The sequence below is a fragment of the Gossypium arboreum genome, chromosome 13 (assembly GCF_025698485.1).
Source record: "Gossypium arboreum isolate Shixiya-1 chromosome 13, ASM2569848v2, whole genome shotgun sequence".
NCBI lineage: Eukaryota > Viridiplantae > Streptophyta > Magnoliopsida > Malvales > Malvaceae > Gossypium > Gossypium arboreum.
In genome coordinates, this window is record NC_069082.1 from 117,973,027 (window position 1) to 117,991,619 (window position 18,593).

Sequence of the window (18,593 nt, forward strand, 5' to 3'; positions counted from 1 at the left end):
CTTTAAAGATAGATAAGAATTCATCAAAATATTGAACTCCAGTCTCTTCTTTACTAAGTTGATCATCAGATGAATAAATGCTTCAGCCATCCAGAGCATCAACTCCTCCATAAACCAAGGCCTCGGAAGTATAACAAGAAAAATATATTTTCTTCACCTAAAGTTTTATAGGGTGGAATATAGTTTGGTTATTTCATATCGGTTCATGGTTGCATTCCACAATGAAAATAAATGAAAGGAAACACCTTGTTAGCCCCAGTATTAAGTGTAAGAAATTTGGACTTGCAATGAGGGGTATGTGTATGTGTCCAACATGAATACTTTACAATTATCTTTGAAGGTTTTTTGAGAAATGTATCACAAAGGCACTTTTATTAAGAATCATATTACATTTTGCCTTCTTTACTAAAAAATAAGTAAATTAATACTAATACATTAGATCAAAGAACAAACTAATCCTAGTTAAAAATTTTATTCATTTTTTGGTGTTAAAAATCAATTTACTTTTTAATCTAACCTATAAAAATTAATTTACTATTTTTTAGTAGAATGAACGAAATACAATCCGACTCCTAATACAAGGTCCACGGTATTTTACTTTTTTTTTTTCATATACTTGAAAAATAATTTTCTTTACATATCTAAATATGTATTGGGAAAAAAATGCCGAATGAAAAGGATATGTATTCTGCAATCTAGCAGAGTTGCGCAGAGAATATTGACAAGTAGAATTGACTGATCAATTTAAGTAGTTCACAAATTGAGAGGCCATTTCCAAATTCAGGAATCAACTCAATAAAAGAAAAGGTAAATTTCGACTTAAACCACCAATGAATATATCAAAAGTTCCCACAACTGAAATACTAGCTAAAATGAAATGAGTCCAATACATGAAACTAGCTCTTTGGTATGTTCTTTCCAACAATCTTAGCCGGGGTTATACGTAGCAGATTTCCGGGCTTACCAGGGAGAGCACCTTTGATCATCACAACTCGAAGCTCATTGTCGATTTTCACAATCTTGAGCTTTCGGATCTTTCTTTTGCTTCCTCCCATCCTGCCAGGCATTTTCTTTCCCTTGTATACACGCCCAGGTGTTGTTCCAGCACCAATAGACCCCAATGCTCTATGACTCTTGGAACCATGGCTCATTTGACCTCTTTTAAAATTATGGCGCTTTATTCCACCTGTGCAAAAATTATGCCAAAGATTACATTCCACCAATTGGGGAATTTGAATTGCCAAAACAACAAGACCCACATTATGGCAAAGGAAGCTAAAACCTTTGAAGAAACCCTCGGCATTTCATATCAATATGCTAAAAACAATGTAATATGAGCCAAAGGATATACTTGGGTACTAACCAAAATATACAAGGAGAACACATATATGTATGGATGGATGTAACATCAATAAAAGAGAAAAAAAATCACCGATTTCTGAACTTTGCAATTTGACAAAATTGAAGCCTAACAACACCAGCATTGATGAAGCTATGATTCACACAATTAATTTCACTTCAAGCACAAGGATTTTAATTTGAAATATCAAACTTTTGTTCAGTCATCAACAACTCCACTAGAAACATAATATAAAACCATCATAACCTTCAAAATGCAATAAATAAATATAAAATCAAACCTTGAAATCCTTTCCCTATGGTAGTCCCAGAGACATCAACAAGATCACCTTCTTTAAAAATCTCTTCAACAGCCAATTTCTGACCAGTCTCAAACTCCCCCACACTTTGCAACCTAAATTCTTGCAAATGCCTCATGGGAATAACACCAGCTTTCCCCAAATGACCCAACTCAGGCTTTGTCAACTTCTTATCTCTAACTCTCCTATACCCAACTTGAACAGCATCATAGCCATCAGTAGCCGATGTCTTAACTTGGGTCACTATATTTCCTTCTCTAAAACCAACTACAGTCACTGGAACAACTGTGCCATCAGTTTCAAAGAAACTCATCATTCCAAGCTTTGTGCCCATTACTCCAATGCCTGCTTCCATGCTCATTGAGACTATATGCGAAAAAGGCCTCTTCTCGGTAGTTTTGAAGGCAAAAGAAAACTGGGTTTTTGTGGGTTTTGAGAGAAAAGAAGATTTGAAGGAGAAAGGAGGAGACTTTTGGCAGCAATAGCCTAAAGAATGGAGAGATAAGGTAGCAATTGGCATAGTTTTTCTGGGTTTGATTCAGAATAAAGATTAGGAAGATGAAATTTTGAGCCAAAACAGAACACAGAAAAAGTTTGAAGCTTTTATCTTTAGAGCCCTTACTCTCTTTCTTATCTAGTTGCTGAAGAGACGTGGGAAGCAATCTCCTGCTGTTGGATGCATAGAATAGTTTATTGGACCAATGGAATTTGAAAATGGGTAAACTACCTAATTCCTCACCCAATTTTTGGGCTTTTATTTTGGTCACTTAAAAAGAAATTCTTACAATTTTATCACTCAATTTTTAGGGCATTTTTGTTTTAGTCACCCAAGCATCAAATCTCTAACAGCCACATTTACACTTTCATTTTGATGATACAAAAAATATATTTTTTATTAAGTACTGATCAGATATAGAGCATTAAAATTAATGTCAAAAAGGGTAGAAACTAAAATAATATATTACAAAATGTAAATTGTAATTGTTTACCCTTTATCAAATATTTTAATTTTTTTCATATTAAGTTTTAAATTTCAAAACATCAAAATCAATTAAATAAATTGTTAAAAAGTTATTTATTAATAGTGCCGATGATTTATTACTATAATATTAAAATTTATTCATTAATACTAAGCTAAAAGCAAAGAAAGATCCTTTCAATTAATTAATTAATCAATTAATTTTATCTTCCATGCCAAACAAAATCCACAAGTTTTTCATCACTTATTTACTCAAATAAAAACAAACAATTAATCCAAAAAACAAAGATTCAAGATTATCTAATCAAAAGAAATTTAAGGTTCAAAATAAATTATTAAATATAGGTTATTTGAGTTGATTTTATTAAAGATAATCTAAAAACATAAAATAAAATTTTAGATTTTAAAAAATATTAAATTAAATAATTTTACTAATTTCAATATAGTAACCAATTGGAAAATGTTAATGGTGATGTTTGCGATATAATGATCAAAGACGAAAAACATTGTTGATACAATTTGAAATTTTAAAAACTTAATTCTTTCTCGCCAACAACATAATTAATTTTTTCACCAAAGTTGAATGACTTGTAGCCTCAAAAGAAACAACAATTCCTATTTTTTTTTTAATGAAACAAGTTAAGATATTAAACATTAAATTTAGGTCTATGGCTGCATAACATTTTATATGCTACTTTTCAATAATTTTTATAATTTTTTTAATAATTTCACATCAATAATAAAATGTTAAAGGCTAGTTTGTTCTAAATAAAAGAGTGGGACCAAATTGAATAAAAGTGTAAAAATCGATGGCTAAATTTATTAAATTTTTGCTCTCTCATCTAACTTGCAGGGACTAGTTTACCTACAATGATATTTTTTAAAGACTTTACCACTGGAAGACTACATTGAGTTATGCCGCCCATTAATTAATATCTTTTGTAACTTACAAGTGTTGGGTATAATAGTATGCTACATTGCATTCTTAAAGGAAGACACTAGTTTGAATTTTGGAGAAGATATTGTTGAAAAGGACAACCACGAATCTTAAACATAAACCATAAAACAAATATGAAAAATTTCAAAAATAACAGAACAATGTGATGGTCTTGTGTTCATTGGTGGGCTTAGTTTATATCATTTTTCACCTCAATAATTAAAACTAAAACAATTAAATAACATATTTATATATGTAAAAATTAATAAATTTAAAGGTAAACTACAACGTTAGTCACTCTAAATAGGAGTCGCTCCTATTTTTGTCACCTCAAATTTTTTTGTTAATTTGATCACCCAATAAAAATATTGATCAAATTGCCCACTTTTGCAGGTACAACAGATAATGATGTGACTCGGACTGTGCTAACAACTCTTGTTTCCTACCCAGTGTAACACCCCTATCCCGTAACCGTCGCCGGAATAGGTAAGGGTTATTACCAGACAGACAAAACAATTCAAACTAATTCAGAATCACAGATATCCAATAACATTAATACAAGAATCATCAACAATATCATCCTTTATGAAGGTCCATGAGACCTAAAACATACTTTAAAGGAAAAATCGAAACTAAACCGAACACATTCAAAAATTTCAAAACTCAGAAAATTTTTCAATTCTGTTGAGGTCACACTCCTGTGTGACCAAGCCGTGTGCCTCACACGGGCACCAGACATGCCCACGCGAACCAGCCGTACTAGAACAAGGCATAAATACTGACTTTCACCCACGGCCAACAGACACGCCCGTGTGCTATGGCCGTGTGATACTTAGCTAGCTACTGACTTAAGCCCACGGCCATATGACATGCCTATGTGTCTTAACCGTGTGGTCTTAGGAGGTCACTGCTTTGCATACACGACCACCAGGCATACCCGTGTTCCCTGGATGTGTGGCACAATGCAGGCTTGGTTTAAGCCAAAATTGCCACCCCTATTTGGGTCAAACGTACAAGCAACATTAAACGACACTTATACCAAAATTTTCAACCAATTCCATGCTTAAAATGACCAATTCCTATTGGATCATAAAAAATTACAAGCATACACCATTTGACATTACCAACCAAATGCCAAAACTACGCACAAACATATCATTTGCTAGCCAACTTTCATGGCATATCAAATATACATATCAAAGCTTAAGTACATAGACATTCTAGCCTATACATGCCATACTAAAAAAAAATATTTACATTTTCAAAACTACCAAAATGAGTTCGATAGTATGGTGATGATCCTTGATAGTCCCGAGCTTGTGGTAGCTTCGATATCTATAAAACAATTCAAACATACACACAAAGTAAGCTTTCAAAAGCTTAGTAAGCTCGTACTAAAATCATCAACAGTATATAAAACATAAATCATCAACACTTAAGTAATTATAATTTCTCATTTCATATATTCAATCTATACCAACTCAATCCATGAGTTTTTACCAATTCAATGAGATTTATAAACATAATGTCATCTACCACATAGGTATCATACTTAACTGAACATTTTCATATTCATTCATTTTCAATCTCACCTCTTGTTTGAATACTTTAAGACTTTCCAAAGATTGGCACTACTTTAAGCATTCGCACACTTAGTGCTTAAAAATTAGCCGACAATAGAACGATTTTAGCACACTTAGTGCTATTTCAATTAACCGAAACTAAGTCGGTATCGACACTTAGTGTCTTGTATAGCCGAAGCTATGCCAACTCACACACTTGTGCCATTTGTAGCCGAAGCTATATTAAACCGCACACTTAGTTCCAAGCATAGTCGAATATCATTATGCTCAAACCGTAATTAAATATCTATACAATTTATGCATTATCACTGCATTAAAACATAGCTTTAGCGTCATTTATTATATACGAACTTACCTCATATTCAAAGTTGTCAACTTGAACGTTTATTGTACAATTTTCGACTTCCCTCGATCTAAATCTGAATTCCTCGTTTCTTGATCTATATGTATTCAAAATTACCCCTTTTATTCACCAAATAATTCAATTCAATCCATAAACACATATTTAGGGTATTTTACAAATTAGCCCTCACATTTCCATATTTCGACACTTTAGTCCCTAATTCATAAAATCACCAAATGCACAAAATTTCTTTGCACACATGTCTAGCCAAATATTCACAGTGTTCATATAAGTCCCCACATTTCATTTATCTCTCATTTTAGTCTCTCAAAATAACATTTTTACAATTTTAGCCCAAATTACTCAATTTAATCAAAAATCCAAAAACAAAACATTTAAATCCAACATCAAGCTTCCGTAATTTATCAACTAACATTACAAAACTCACATTTTCATCAATGGCACATTTCAAAATCATCAACAATTTCATAAATTTTAGCATAGGCTCGATAGTATACTAAGCAACAATCACAAAAACGTAGAAATTATCAAAAATCGATCAAAAACACACACAGAATTAGCCAATACAAGTGCCAAACCCTAAAAACTTTTCTTCTTATTTTTCTTTGCCAATTTTGGAAAGATGAACACATAATGGCTTTATTTTATGATTTGTTTTAACATATATTACTTTAATATGTATTTTACCAAATTACCCTTGCTTTAAAACATTAGTATGCCATCAAATAATGTCCACTAATGTCATTTAATCATAATTTTAGTCAAATAACCACATAAGGACCTCACAATTATAAAGCCAAGTCGAATAGGCACTTTTAACAACTAGCACACAACTTTTGCATTTTACACGATTAGGTCCTTTTATCAAATTAAACACACAAACGATTAAATTTTTTCTAACTTGGATATGTGGTCCCGAAACCACTATTCCGACTAGGGTCAAAACTGGACTGTTACACACAGAGTCTAAAAGCTCTGTTCCTATGACTCTTAAAGAGTTAAGGGGAGATGTATCCTTTTCTGCCATTGAGACTTCAATTGTTGGGTCATCCCAATAGACTCAACAAGTTGCTACTGAGATTGATGTGCTATTGAACAACCCTTTATGCTCGAGCACACACCTATTCTCTAGCATAGAATTGAACCCTAGTTGGTGCTGTAAGTAGCCAAGGTAATCTTTTTTCTACAATTGATAGTTCATTAGTTAATGTTGTTGTTGCAATTGCAAAACCATCTTCCTCAAAAAGTCCAATTGATACATTTGCCTTCACCACTAATATTCAAGAACTTATGGTGGAACCTAAGAAAGTTGCAAAAGATAATAAGTAGGACCATACTGTCTCTACTGCTACTAAAAATAAGGCTAAGTTTGGAGCCTCAAGCTAATATTGAAGTGACCGAGGAAGTGCCCACTTCCACTGGCCCATCGTTGGTAACCATAAAGAAAATCCACTCTGTAATGGAAAATGGGTTTGACAGCATAGAGACTGTAAGAAAAAAACAAGGGCAAGGCTCCAATTGTTGAAAAATCTAACAAGAAATGAAAGATTGTTGTAAAAAGTTATAATAAACCATTTGATGAATCAAAGACAATAATTGAGTCAAGCTTTGATGAGGATGCACCTTTGAAGAATGTCACTACTAGAAAAGCTAGGACCAAGCACCCCAATGCTCCTTTCTCTGCACAACAGAGAACTAAGTAGATAAAGTAAGTTGGGGTTCTAGAGTTGCTTGTTGGCACTACTAATGTTGTCAAAAAATAAGAAGAAGAAAGATTGATTGAAAAGAGGAATCAAGTATTCCTAACCTCTGCCTATTCTAAGAGGTACTTTTCTTTCCTCAAGAAAAGTTTCATCAAAGAGAAAAACTGTGACATCTGCATTATGCCTCGGAGCTAGGTACAATGCTATTTCGGATTAGGAATATTAGAGAATTTTAGAAACAGACTAAATAGGAAATTTTGAGTGTAAGTATAAGTAGTTAGAGCCTATAGGAAATTAGAAAATGTTTTTAGATCAGGAAGCTTAATTTGAGGTATTAACTAAATTGTAGAAGAATAGAAAGTGTTGTGGTAAAACTAGAAAGTTAAAAGTTAAAAAAGAAATACATGGAATTGGTGAGAAAAGAAGGAATAAAAGTGAAATTTAACCGTAATAAAACATGAATCATGCATGGTATTATAGAAAAGATAAAGGATAAAATAATAATTACTTAAATTAGATAAATATGGAAAAAAATAATGATTAAGGATGGAATTATGTTAAATTACCATTGGTGGGCCAATTTGCAAAACTATTTTTTTAATGGTTAATAAATAGATATTTCATGGAACTATGTAGAAAAGAGTAGAAAATATGAAAAATTTTTATCCCCCATAAGAAGAAAAAAAATGTCACCCAATAAAGCCATCAATCAAACTTTTGATTTTTTTCCAAATAGGTCCTTCCAGAATTTCTTAGCCCGCCCAAGCTCAATTTCTTCAGTTTCTTTGATGTTCTCTTAGTAAATAAAATAAAGAAGACTAATAGTCATCTTAATTCCATGAGAAGAGACTCCATAGATGTGTTGAAGGAGAGAGAAAATAAGAATCAGGTTTTGATTTCAAGTGATTAAGGTGAGAGATGATGAAATTTTCATGAAATACATATTTATTTTAATAAGATAATATAGAAATATTATTTGGTTATGGTTTTAACATGTAAATATTATATGTTTTCATATGGAATTGAAGAAAAAGAGAAGAAATGTGAGACTCAAACTGAAAACAAAGGAATAGAGGTGGTCAAAGAATAAGAAGAAGGAAAACTCAACATCCAAGCCTTGGTTGTAAATAAAAGGACCAAATTGTGAATAAAAGGACCAAATTGTGAGAATTGAAAAGTTATAGTACATGGCTTGATTGAATAAATATTACGGTTCAATAAAAATAAAGCTTATGTAGATGAAATTAGAACTATTAGGATATAGATGGCATGCCATAAAGTAAGTTTAGCATGCTTATTGTTATGTTAAGTACTATTGTGCTCACTACTACTTGAATGCACCTCGGCGCACCTTTGTATTTGTTTTGTATATCCTAATTGTTCAGTTTAGTCTACATTGAGCTATTATATGAAATATGAATTAAGAAATCGATAATGTCATGGTAAGTCACGATAAGTTCTGCAAAGGTAAAATTTTGAACAGTAGGAACTAGGTTTGAAATGAAGTAAGCTTATGTTTATGAAGAACATACCAGCTTTTATTAATTAAAAGATCTAAATTCTTTTTGTACTTACTAAGCATTCACCGGCTTAACACATTTATTTCCAACACGTAGGTAGAAATTAATCGGACAAGTTAGGAAAAAGACCGTGAACTACTCATTTCATCACATCGCCAAGTTTGAAGAAGAGTATGATACTAACTTTTGGTATAGTTTGGCATGTACATAGGTATTTTCACATAGGATATGGTTATAGAGGACTAATATGTAAAATTTGTAAACTTGATCTATTTTGTAAGTTTAATCCAAATCCATAACATGTTTGTGTTAAGTTTGAATTGTCGATGTTATAATTGATTTATATGCTTACAATTATGGATTGGTTTGAATATGTTGAAGAAATTGGTGTGTAGGGACTTAAATGTATAAATTTTGGAACTTAGAAATTACCCTGCATCCCAAATGACAAAAACCTATTTTGGTATCGATACCATAGCCAAGGTACCGATACTTAGTGGCAAGTATTGATACTTCAACCTTGGTATCGATACTAATGAATTTAATTCGACAATCGGACAGGGTAAAAGGTGTTTCATGATTCCATTCCCATATCTGATCTTCCAAGTCCTTTTCAAGCAAAATTTTCGTATTGTCCACATCGTTGAGCATCATGAAAAACTAGTGCCTGAGTTAAAGTTTTCACACAAGTAGTTGGAACGTAAATCCATGGTTAATGAACCAAAGGATTAGCCAAGGGGTGATGAAGAAGGTGATCAAGAGGAGGTGCTAGTCAATAAGAAGTGCCCATTTCTTCAAGCCCTAAGATTATTCTCACTAGAATTAGAAGAGAATGATTGATAAGCCTACCTCCTCCTCTGAGGCCAATAATCGACTTATTTCTCGACTCCGAGCAAAGGAAAATGTGATATGAACCTTGTACATGATTAAGATTATGAGTCACGATTTAAGTTGCTTGATCATTCTAAATAGAATCAAACTTGAAATATGATAAATGGTAGGAATAAAAGTAAGATAGCGAACACAATGGTAAAGGGATATAACTTTCGAACTCGAAAACAATCTTGGAAATGAACCTACGCTACTTAATTTCTATAAAAATGATTAAAGTTTCGATAAGTTTGGATAATTGAAGAAAACATGTGATCCACTATTTATATATAAAATAGGAATCAACAGTATAAGGGCAACCTCCACACACTTCAAAAATAAAAGTAAGTGATAAGATTAGATAAGTTTGAACGCCATCAAAAAACAATCTTGATAAGTTAGGATTTAAATTCTTGTAGAAAAAAAGAGAATTCACTCAAATTATGTAATTGATTATCATCTTTAAATCTTAAAAATGAAGGACTATTTATAGTCAAAACTAGTTAAGTGGATAGCCAAAAATCGGCCTTAATTGCAATGTCTAGAATGTTCTTTAACATTTAAAGATGATTTAAAGTTGCATTATGAGTTCTCTTCAATCGAACAACCACATGGTTCTTCATTTACTCATACATGCTTGCTTAATAATTAAGAAATTCTTTAAAGGACATATTTTTCTCCCATGTTGGACGATGGACTTTAATGTGCATTGGTTTGGTCGAAAATCACCTTCTAGAATCCTCCAAAGGGCCTTGTTCAACTCCCCTTTGGACGGTGGCACTTAATGAAGAAATGGTTGGTCGAATGGTCACTTGTCATGCCAAAAATGAACAGCCTTTTGTGTGTGAACACTCTTTGATTCCCTTTCACAAAATGAACAATTCACTTGCATCCTTAAAGGTAGCTAACCATTAGTGTTCTAAACCAAATGGACAATTGGGCCTTAAAAGTCTACATGCAAAAAGTTGCATGGGCTTGAGTCTTTATTAGGAGCCAAATAAGAATTGGTCTTGTCATGTTCGACCCAAACTTGTTTGATTAAGCCCACAAGTGATTCCTTGAACCTCTTAACTCAAGCTTACGTTATAGGTCCAATGGGCATTCTGATTGGAACACTTAAGGAATTTTGTAAGACATCTCTTGTAAGCTTGTCAACTTACGACCAAATGGTGTGGGAATGAACAGCTTGGTTTTTGGCCCAATTAACATTTTAGAGATCACATCAAAAGGTCATTCAAAAGATAAAAGATAGGAAAAAACCCTCTATAATGATCTACTTGCCCTTCCTAAGGAAAAGTGATTTGGCAATATTTTGATAAAAAAGGTGGAGATGATGTCTAATAGGGGAAAATGATTGCTGCTGACAATAACATTGTTGTTGCTTACCTTTATTTTGTTTATGTTTATCTCTTTTACTTTATTTTGGGATGATTGTAATTTGAACTAAAACTTTATAGGGTGAACTAGATGTTATTAGATAGATGATTAGACTTGGTTGCATATTCTTCTTGTCCACAAACTCACTTAGTTATATTATGGTCTTTTTATTGATGCAAAATTCAAATTAAGCATTAATGGTTGACTGACTTAATTATCTTCTAAGTTAAGAATATTGGATTAAGGGGATTATGCTAAAATAGAGCTCTTTTTGATTGATGGCTAAGCTTTTTGTCTTAAAATTGTTTTGTCAAAAAATTGTCAAAAGGGGAGATCGTTGACATATTTGAAGTTGTTGCAAATTTTATAAGATAAATGTAGATTAAAAAAAATTAGTTTAAATTTATTTTTAAAATACTCTATATTAAACATGTTATTTACAACAACAAAGTTTTTCATGAAAGTGTGTATATGCCATATTATTGTTTTCTTATGGAATCAAGTTATCCTACATGTTCGTTCTATGGTCTATCAAGTTATCCCCATGTTTGTTTTATGTTATATGAAGATTAATTCTTTCCAAGTTGATAGTTTCCCATTATAAAAATGTCACATCCAAAATTCGAATTTGAATTCTCTCCTTAAAATTGTAAAATGCCTTCCATTACGTCAAATACATAAACTTAAAATATATTTAAATAAATATAATCTCTAACTATCGTACCTTGTTATTTTACGCCACACCCTAAACCCAAACAAAACCAAGTTATTCTTGAGGTGCGGGCTACCACCTAACCTCTATTATTACCTTTTTTTTTTATGGCTTAATACTCAATTTGATTTCCAAATTATAATTTTTTAGAATTTTTAAATTATTTCATTTTCATACTTAAATTTGTTATCTCATTTTGGTGACATCACAATTTTGATTGAAATAGTTAATAATATTAATTATTTAAATTAATTAGTGACATCATAAAAATAGAGGAGCCAAAGTACGTGAAAAATTAAAGTATATAGATAAATCTCAAGTTTTAACATATTATAGGGACTAAACTAAAGTTTGACCGTAATTTTATAATGACATGAGAAAAAAAACAGCAAGATAAATCTAACAGAAATGGAAAGCCATGTGTTTGTCTGTAAAACCTTCAAATTATAATATAATTACGTAATATTATAATACAAAAGTTACTGATATTAATTATATAAACTAATTGAAAAGATTATAAAATGTAAAAATCAAATTATATTATAAATTAATAAATTAAATATCAAATTTCAAAACTAAAATTAACCATTTTCTATGATGTAAAAGGACACCAATGTACTCCTTGTGACAACAATGGAACGTCTTACTTTTATATATAGTTAGAAAATATATTGTTTAGAAATGAAAAAAATATTTTATTTTTTATGCAGTTCAAAAATAAGTAATAAATTTATTTGTAAAATTTTTAGTAAAGGTGTAAATAAGTACAATTTAATAATTTTTAATGTATTATTTTAGTTTTATTGCTTTTTCATTTTAATTCTTAATATATTTTTTCTTCAATTAATACTTTAATATTTCATTAAGGATAATATAGAAATATAAATAAAATTTTAAAATTTAGAAGGAAATTAAATTAATTAAATTAATTAATTTCAATATTATAGTAACAAATCAGTTGACATTATTAAGGAATAAATTTTTAATAAATCATTTAATTGATTTTAAAGAAATTTTTACGTGCCCCTAATGAAGTGGAAGCATAATGTGATGTGTATAATCAAATGTCGTTAAAATTTAAAATTTAAATAACTAAAATGAAAACTCATTGAAATTAAATAATTAAGGGTACGATTTTTAAAATTCAAATTTTCAAATGGTAGCATTTGAGAATAGTAAAATTGAAAATAGTTAAATGTTGTGTTAATTTTACTAAATTTGTGTTAATGTTTACAGTCAATCACTCAATTTTATTAAAATTATTTATGTTTACACGCAATCGCTCATTTTATAAATTTTATTCTTTTGACCGGATTAATTTTATTTAAATATATGTTACGTTGACAGTTATTGGTAATTAAGTATCGTAAATTTTAGTAGCTCGTGCTTCGCACCGGGTATTGTAAATCATTAATAAATAATTATTTAACTGATAACTCCGTTTTTTTATTTATTGATAGTTAATTTTTATAAAAATTATAAAATAATTGTTCATCTTATCAACTTCATCTTTTCTTATTTATTTTCATTAGTTATTGTTAATTAAACAATAAAAGATATAATCTTTTAAATTAATATGATAATAAATTTAATTTTAATGTTTACATATTATATTAATTTTATTATAATTTTTTAAATTAATTATTAATAATTACACATGGTGTACTTTAACTATGCTTGAAAAATAATCATCAAAAAGATTTTAAAAATTTTCAAAATATATAGAAATATAAAATTTTGATTAATTAATAAAAAGTAATAAATTAAGATCTATTTTCCCGTTCTTTCATTTTCTCTACATAAAATAAATGATAAAAAGTTTTGTTGTTTTCATTTTTATTTACCAAAATCTAAAGAAGTGAATTTCGTTTCAATGCCATCTTTATCGAATACAACATTCCTTTTGGCATTAAGTTACAACAACAAATTTTAGGTTATATTTTAATGTAAATTTCGATTAATACCGGTGTTTAGTAGTTAATAATTGAAATATGGTATACCAATTAGTAAAAATAAAATAAAATAAAATAAAATAAAATAAAATTTTAATTTTTATTTTTTATTTTGGATTTGTTAAATGATGAATTATTATATGCATAAAATAGTTTCATAGGAAGATTTTGTTGTTCGATTTATGAATTTTTTATTTTTTTATTTTGAGTTTGTTTAATGGAGTGTATTTGTGAAACTTATTGAAAAATATTTTATATAATTGATGGTTATTTTATATTTAAAATTTATTTAATCTTATTGTTTGGTATTTTTATATTTTATATATATCAAATATTTTTAAAATAATACTAAACTTAAAACGGTACAACAAAACAAATCGATATTGATACGTACCAATAACAATAAAAAAACAATACATCCACTTGTACAACACTAATTACTTTTAAAAAAAACACACTAAACTTACTGATTTGCCAGAAATTACACTATTATTTACATCCTTTTTACACATAACTTTAGCTTGTTTAATAGTTAAATCAAAACATCTTAGTATATATTTAGGTTTTCATGCTTAAAGTAGTAGTTTATGCTTTTTAGTAGTTTTTATTACATCTTATATCTCTAAAGAAAGGTTACATGGTCTTGTAAGACAAATCAGGAGCTAAAGATGCATATTTGGGCTAAAACTGATGCCTATGTCGTGACACCAGATCCGATGTTGCAACACTACAAACCTATGTTGCAACACCGCTTCTACGTGGCCCAAAAGTCCTTGTACGTGACAGCTGTATTTTTTAGGGAAATTAGAAGTTTTTTTTCTAGTCAAACTCTAAGTACTTAAAGGATTGTTTAGGGACTTTAATATTTCGAGTTTAGTCTATACAAAGGCCATTGTAATAAGATTAAACACGCAATTTTAGTGATTGATTCTTTGGTTTTTATTTCGTTCTTAGTTTCTACTTAGTTTATTTTATGTTCTTGTAACCGGAAGATCCTATTTCGAAGTGAGACTTTCGCGAGCAAAGATTGTTCAGGAGCCACTCTTTCATCGATAAATCCATGAGCATCTCTTCCCCTTATTCTATTCTTTATATTTCTTTCTTTGACATTGCTGATTGAATGTTTGTGTAAAGATTAGAATCCAATTATACTTTATATATATTTACAATGTTTCAATTTTATTAATCTTATTAATTGTTTGGTTGATAGAGTTCATTTGGATTGGTTAAAGCTGGTTGAGTGTTATTAAACCCTGGAATTAACGACCTTAGGAAGCCATCTAGGTAGGAATTAACTTGAAATTTGTATTGCCTGCCAAGCATCACTCAGCAGATCAGTGGTTAAGGAAGGAAGAACTTAAACCCTAGGATTAACGACCCTAGGAAGTCATATAGGTGGGAATTAAATTCAATTTGGTATTGCCTATCCATGAAACCTTACCCTACCCCAGTCTGAACTAAGTCATCAAGAGGTGAGTAGTTCTCGTCATCTAGTTAGGTTAGTAGAAGGTTGATAGGCCCTACTAAGTTCATTAGAAACCAACTATTTAGATCCTCACATCAATAATTAATCAGGTAAAACAATTGGATCTAGGCTAAAGGAACCCGCATAGTCGGAATAAGGAATATAAGAAGTCGAAACATGAACTCAGGAGTAGATTTAGATTTAGTTCAATTCATTTAGTTTATTATTATTATCTTACTTCTAGATTAACACTACTAATTTGTGACTTGAGTAGATTAGCAGTTATTTTCAATAATTGACTTAATAGCCACTTTCCCTAAACTGCAATTCTTAGGATACACTCCTCAGCATATTTACCAATATTTAGTGACTATATTACAACCTGAACCATGTATTTAGTTGCATTATTCATACTCTCAACGTTGGTATGTCGGGAGGTGGTCAAGTTGTTGGCACTGTTGCCGAGGATTATAATGGTGAAATTTGTTATTGTTTTTAATTACTTTGTAAAATAATATTAATCAAAAGACGAACGAGCTAGATAGTGTACTAATTTTTTCATAATCATTAATTATGTTATTTCCGTTCTCAATTGTTTTTGTTCACCTTGTTGTCTAGGCAATTTAATTATGAAGGAATTTAATTATAGATGGTTTAATGATGAAAAGACTTCTTGGAATGACGAATGGAACTACATAACAAGTTGTTCGAACAAAGTTGCAAAAAACCAATAGAGTGATGATAACATATGTGAGGACAATTTGTATCCACATGAACCTCTTTATGATTTGTACGACTAAGATAATGATAAGCCCAAACACTTATATGAGCCTCCTTGTGATTTGCATAAAATGTTCTCATACGAAACTACTAAGCAGTCCAACTCCGAAATATTATCAAACATGTCAGACATGATGGAACATATAAGGAAAATGCTGTAAGAAATATCTGAGACTCTACCTCCAAGGGAAGAGTTCATGCATGATGTTTCTTACCTTGATCTTCCTTGTATTATTGTTAACCACCCTAAATTAGACAATAACAGTCAGCAAAAGTTTGGAATTGAAGATCATGGGGATGAATTAAATATGGATGAAGTGATTTCCGATCCAATTAAAATAGCAATAGACGTAGAGTTAGTAGTAACAACTGACACAGCTTTAATTAATTCTAAATGAAAATGTAGAAGAGCTAATACATTTTTTGGCCATAATAGAGAAAGTTTCAGTCGAAGAGGTTGATGAGCTCGATTCATTCTCATCTAACAAGAGAAATAAAGCTTGAGTGACCAAAACATCACGCTACATGGAGAGGAGAAAGCTCGACGCAATAATACTAATTTGGGGTTTGCTTGGATTTGGTACCAAATAGCTTGTAATGTGGATGTTACGTCGGTAAAAAAAAATAAAGCAACATCATTGGAATTAATTGTAACACCCCAAACCCTGCTTGAAAGTTATGACTGAATTTAGGAGTGTTACAAAGAAGAGTTTTAAAAATAATCTTAATAAATTAAGTTTCTCGCGTTTAATTGTTTACTAAATGAATATACTTTTTATCAAACATATTGGTTGTTATTGTTAAGGAAAATCATTGTTGATTTATTCTCTTATAAAACTTATTTTGCAGCGGAAATTTGATAAATCGTTGCCAATAAAAAAATCGCGTTTGTATTTTCAAAAAAACCTTTGTTTACATAAAATCGTGATTTTTCTCAAATATCGCAGTAGAAAATTCAAAAACCCATCCAAAACCAAAGGCAAACAGTCCCGAGAGTCCAAAAATTACAGAACTCTCCAAAAATAATCAAGAATTTAAATAAAACCTTTAATTAAAAACCGTTTGCAATATAGTAGTCACCGCTGAGCCTTCGTCGTATTGACCTCGCCTATGACTAAGGATTACCTGAATAGAACAGACAAACAGATGTGAGTTTTTACAAACTCAGTATGTAACCTAACAGAGATAGACATACAAATATGCTCAGAATTTTTCATATGCAGAGCAACTATAGAGACAGACATAAGTCCTTAATAGAATCAGTCAGAATCAAATAATCAGAAAAGATATACAAAATCCTACACTCATCCTCTACACACCATCTTCGACCATCCCATCACACTATATGGGGTATAAAACACCCACCCATCCCTACATACCATATAGCATGTATATGACACATAACAGAATAGTATGCAGCCAAACTGCCAAAAAATAGGCGAAAGGTCGCCGTATAGAACACTTCCTCCACATATACAAATCCTACCCCAAATACAGATAACAGATTTAACAGAATTAACATGTCTTGCATGCTCGTATATAGATATCATAAATGCTTATAAAAATCAATTAGACATACATATCAGTTTTCCTAACTCAAATTAGTTTATCAAAATATCAAATTACAAGCATCAAGGTTTGGTTAGCCCTTACTAAACCCTATGGAAGGCCCACAGTCGATTGGAATGACTCATGTAACCCTAGGGAAAATTTCAAAACTTTGGGCCTACATGCCCGTATGGGCCCATACGCTCAGATTGGCCTTGCCCGTGTGGCCCATATGGCTTGGCCCAAGACCCATACATCCGTGTGGCCTACACGTCCAATTCGGCCTAGCCCGTGCGGCCCACATGGTCACACGCCTGTGTGGCGTCAGCAGACCACTTTTTTGGCTTTCGTCGAACATTGTTTTCTTGTGTTTTTGTTACACACCTGGTTCGGTTTTGATGCTACTGCAATCCTAAGCCTACTAGAATCAACAACGAACAAGAAAACCCAATGTTCAATTTACTAAAGGGGCACCAGTTGTATCTTGCCTTTCCTCGGAAGGAATGCAATCACAAGTTGCATAAAAGAAGACGAAAAGAATTAACAACACTTATCCACAAAGAGTAATGCATGCTAGATCGATTTGAAATTCGTAAAAAAAGGAATTTATTTATTTTTTTGAAAATAATTAATTAAAAGAAAACACTAAAAATCCCCTAACAACTCCCCCACTAATAACATAATCCCTTGAAATCCTTCCCACTAACCTCATCCAACTACCTCAGAATTCCACTTCCATCGAACCTTTTTCACCCAACCAAAGAAAAAATTATCACTTACGCTGACGTGAGGATTCAAACACAAGACCTCCAGTAAGCTAACTCCTTACCAATCGAACCAGCAGGCTCATTCTGATATGAGTTTACAAACAATATTACATAAGCCCACCCAACAAGGATAATGTTAGGATAAAAAATAACAAAGTTTGCCAAAAGTGGGACTTGAACCCTTAACCACTAAAGTAGATACTTAATTGTGACAAAATACACAGAAAAAAAGTTAAGAAATTTAGGATGTTACATTAACTGAAGGGGCTAGTTCATATATATCGATAGCTAAACAAACGTCGAATCAAAGTGTCGAGAACCAGCTGGAAGTTCTTCTATGGTGGCAACATGGATCGTCTCAGTTTTTAAATAACTTCT

At 31.0% G+C, this 18,593-nt stretch overlaps 1 protein-coding gene across 1 annotated transcript; it reads right to left on the minus strand.

Annotated features, from left to right (window-relative positions):
* Positions 1-718: 718 nt before the first annotated feature.
* Positions 719-2,316, minus strand: LOC108461277 (50S ribosomal protein L3, chloroplastic). Its single transcript, XM_017761072.2, has 2 exons — positions 1,641-2,316; positions 719-1,186 (listed from the first exon to the last, which is right to left on the minus strand). The coding sequence occupies exons 1-2, from the start codon at positions 2,176-2,178 to the stop codon at positions 897-899; spliced, it is 828 nt and encodes a 275-aa protein (XP_017616561.1). The 5' UTR covers positions 2,179-2,316; the 3' UTR covers positions 719-896.
* Between the last annotated feature and the right edge of the window lie 16,277 nt (positions 2,317-18,593).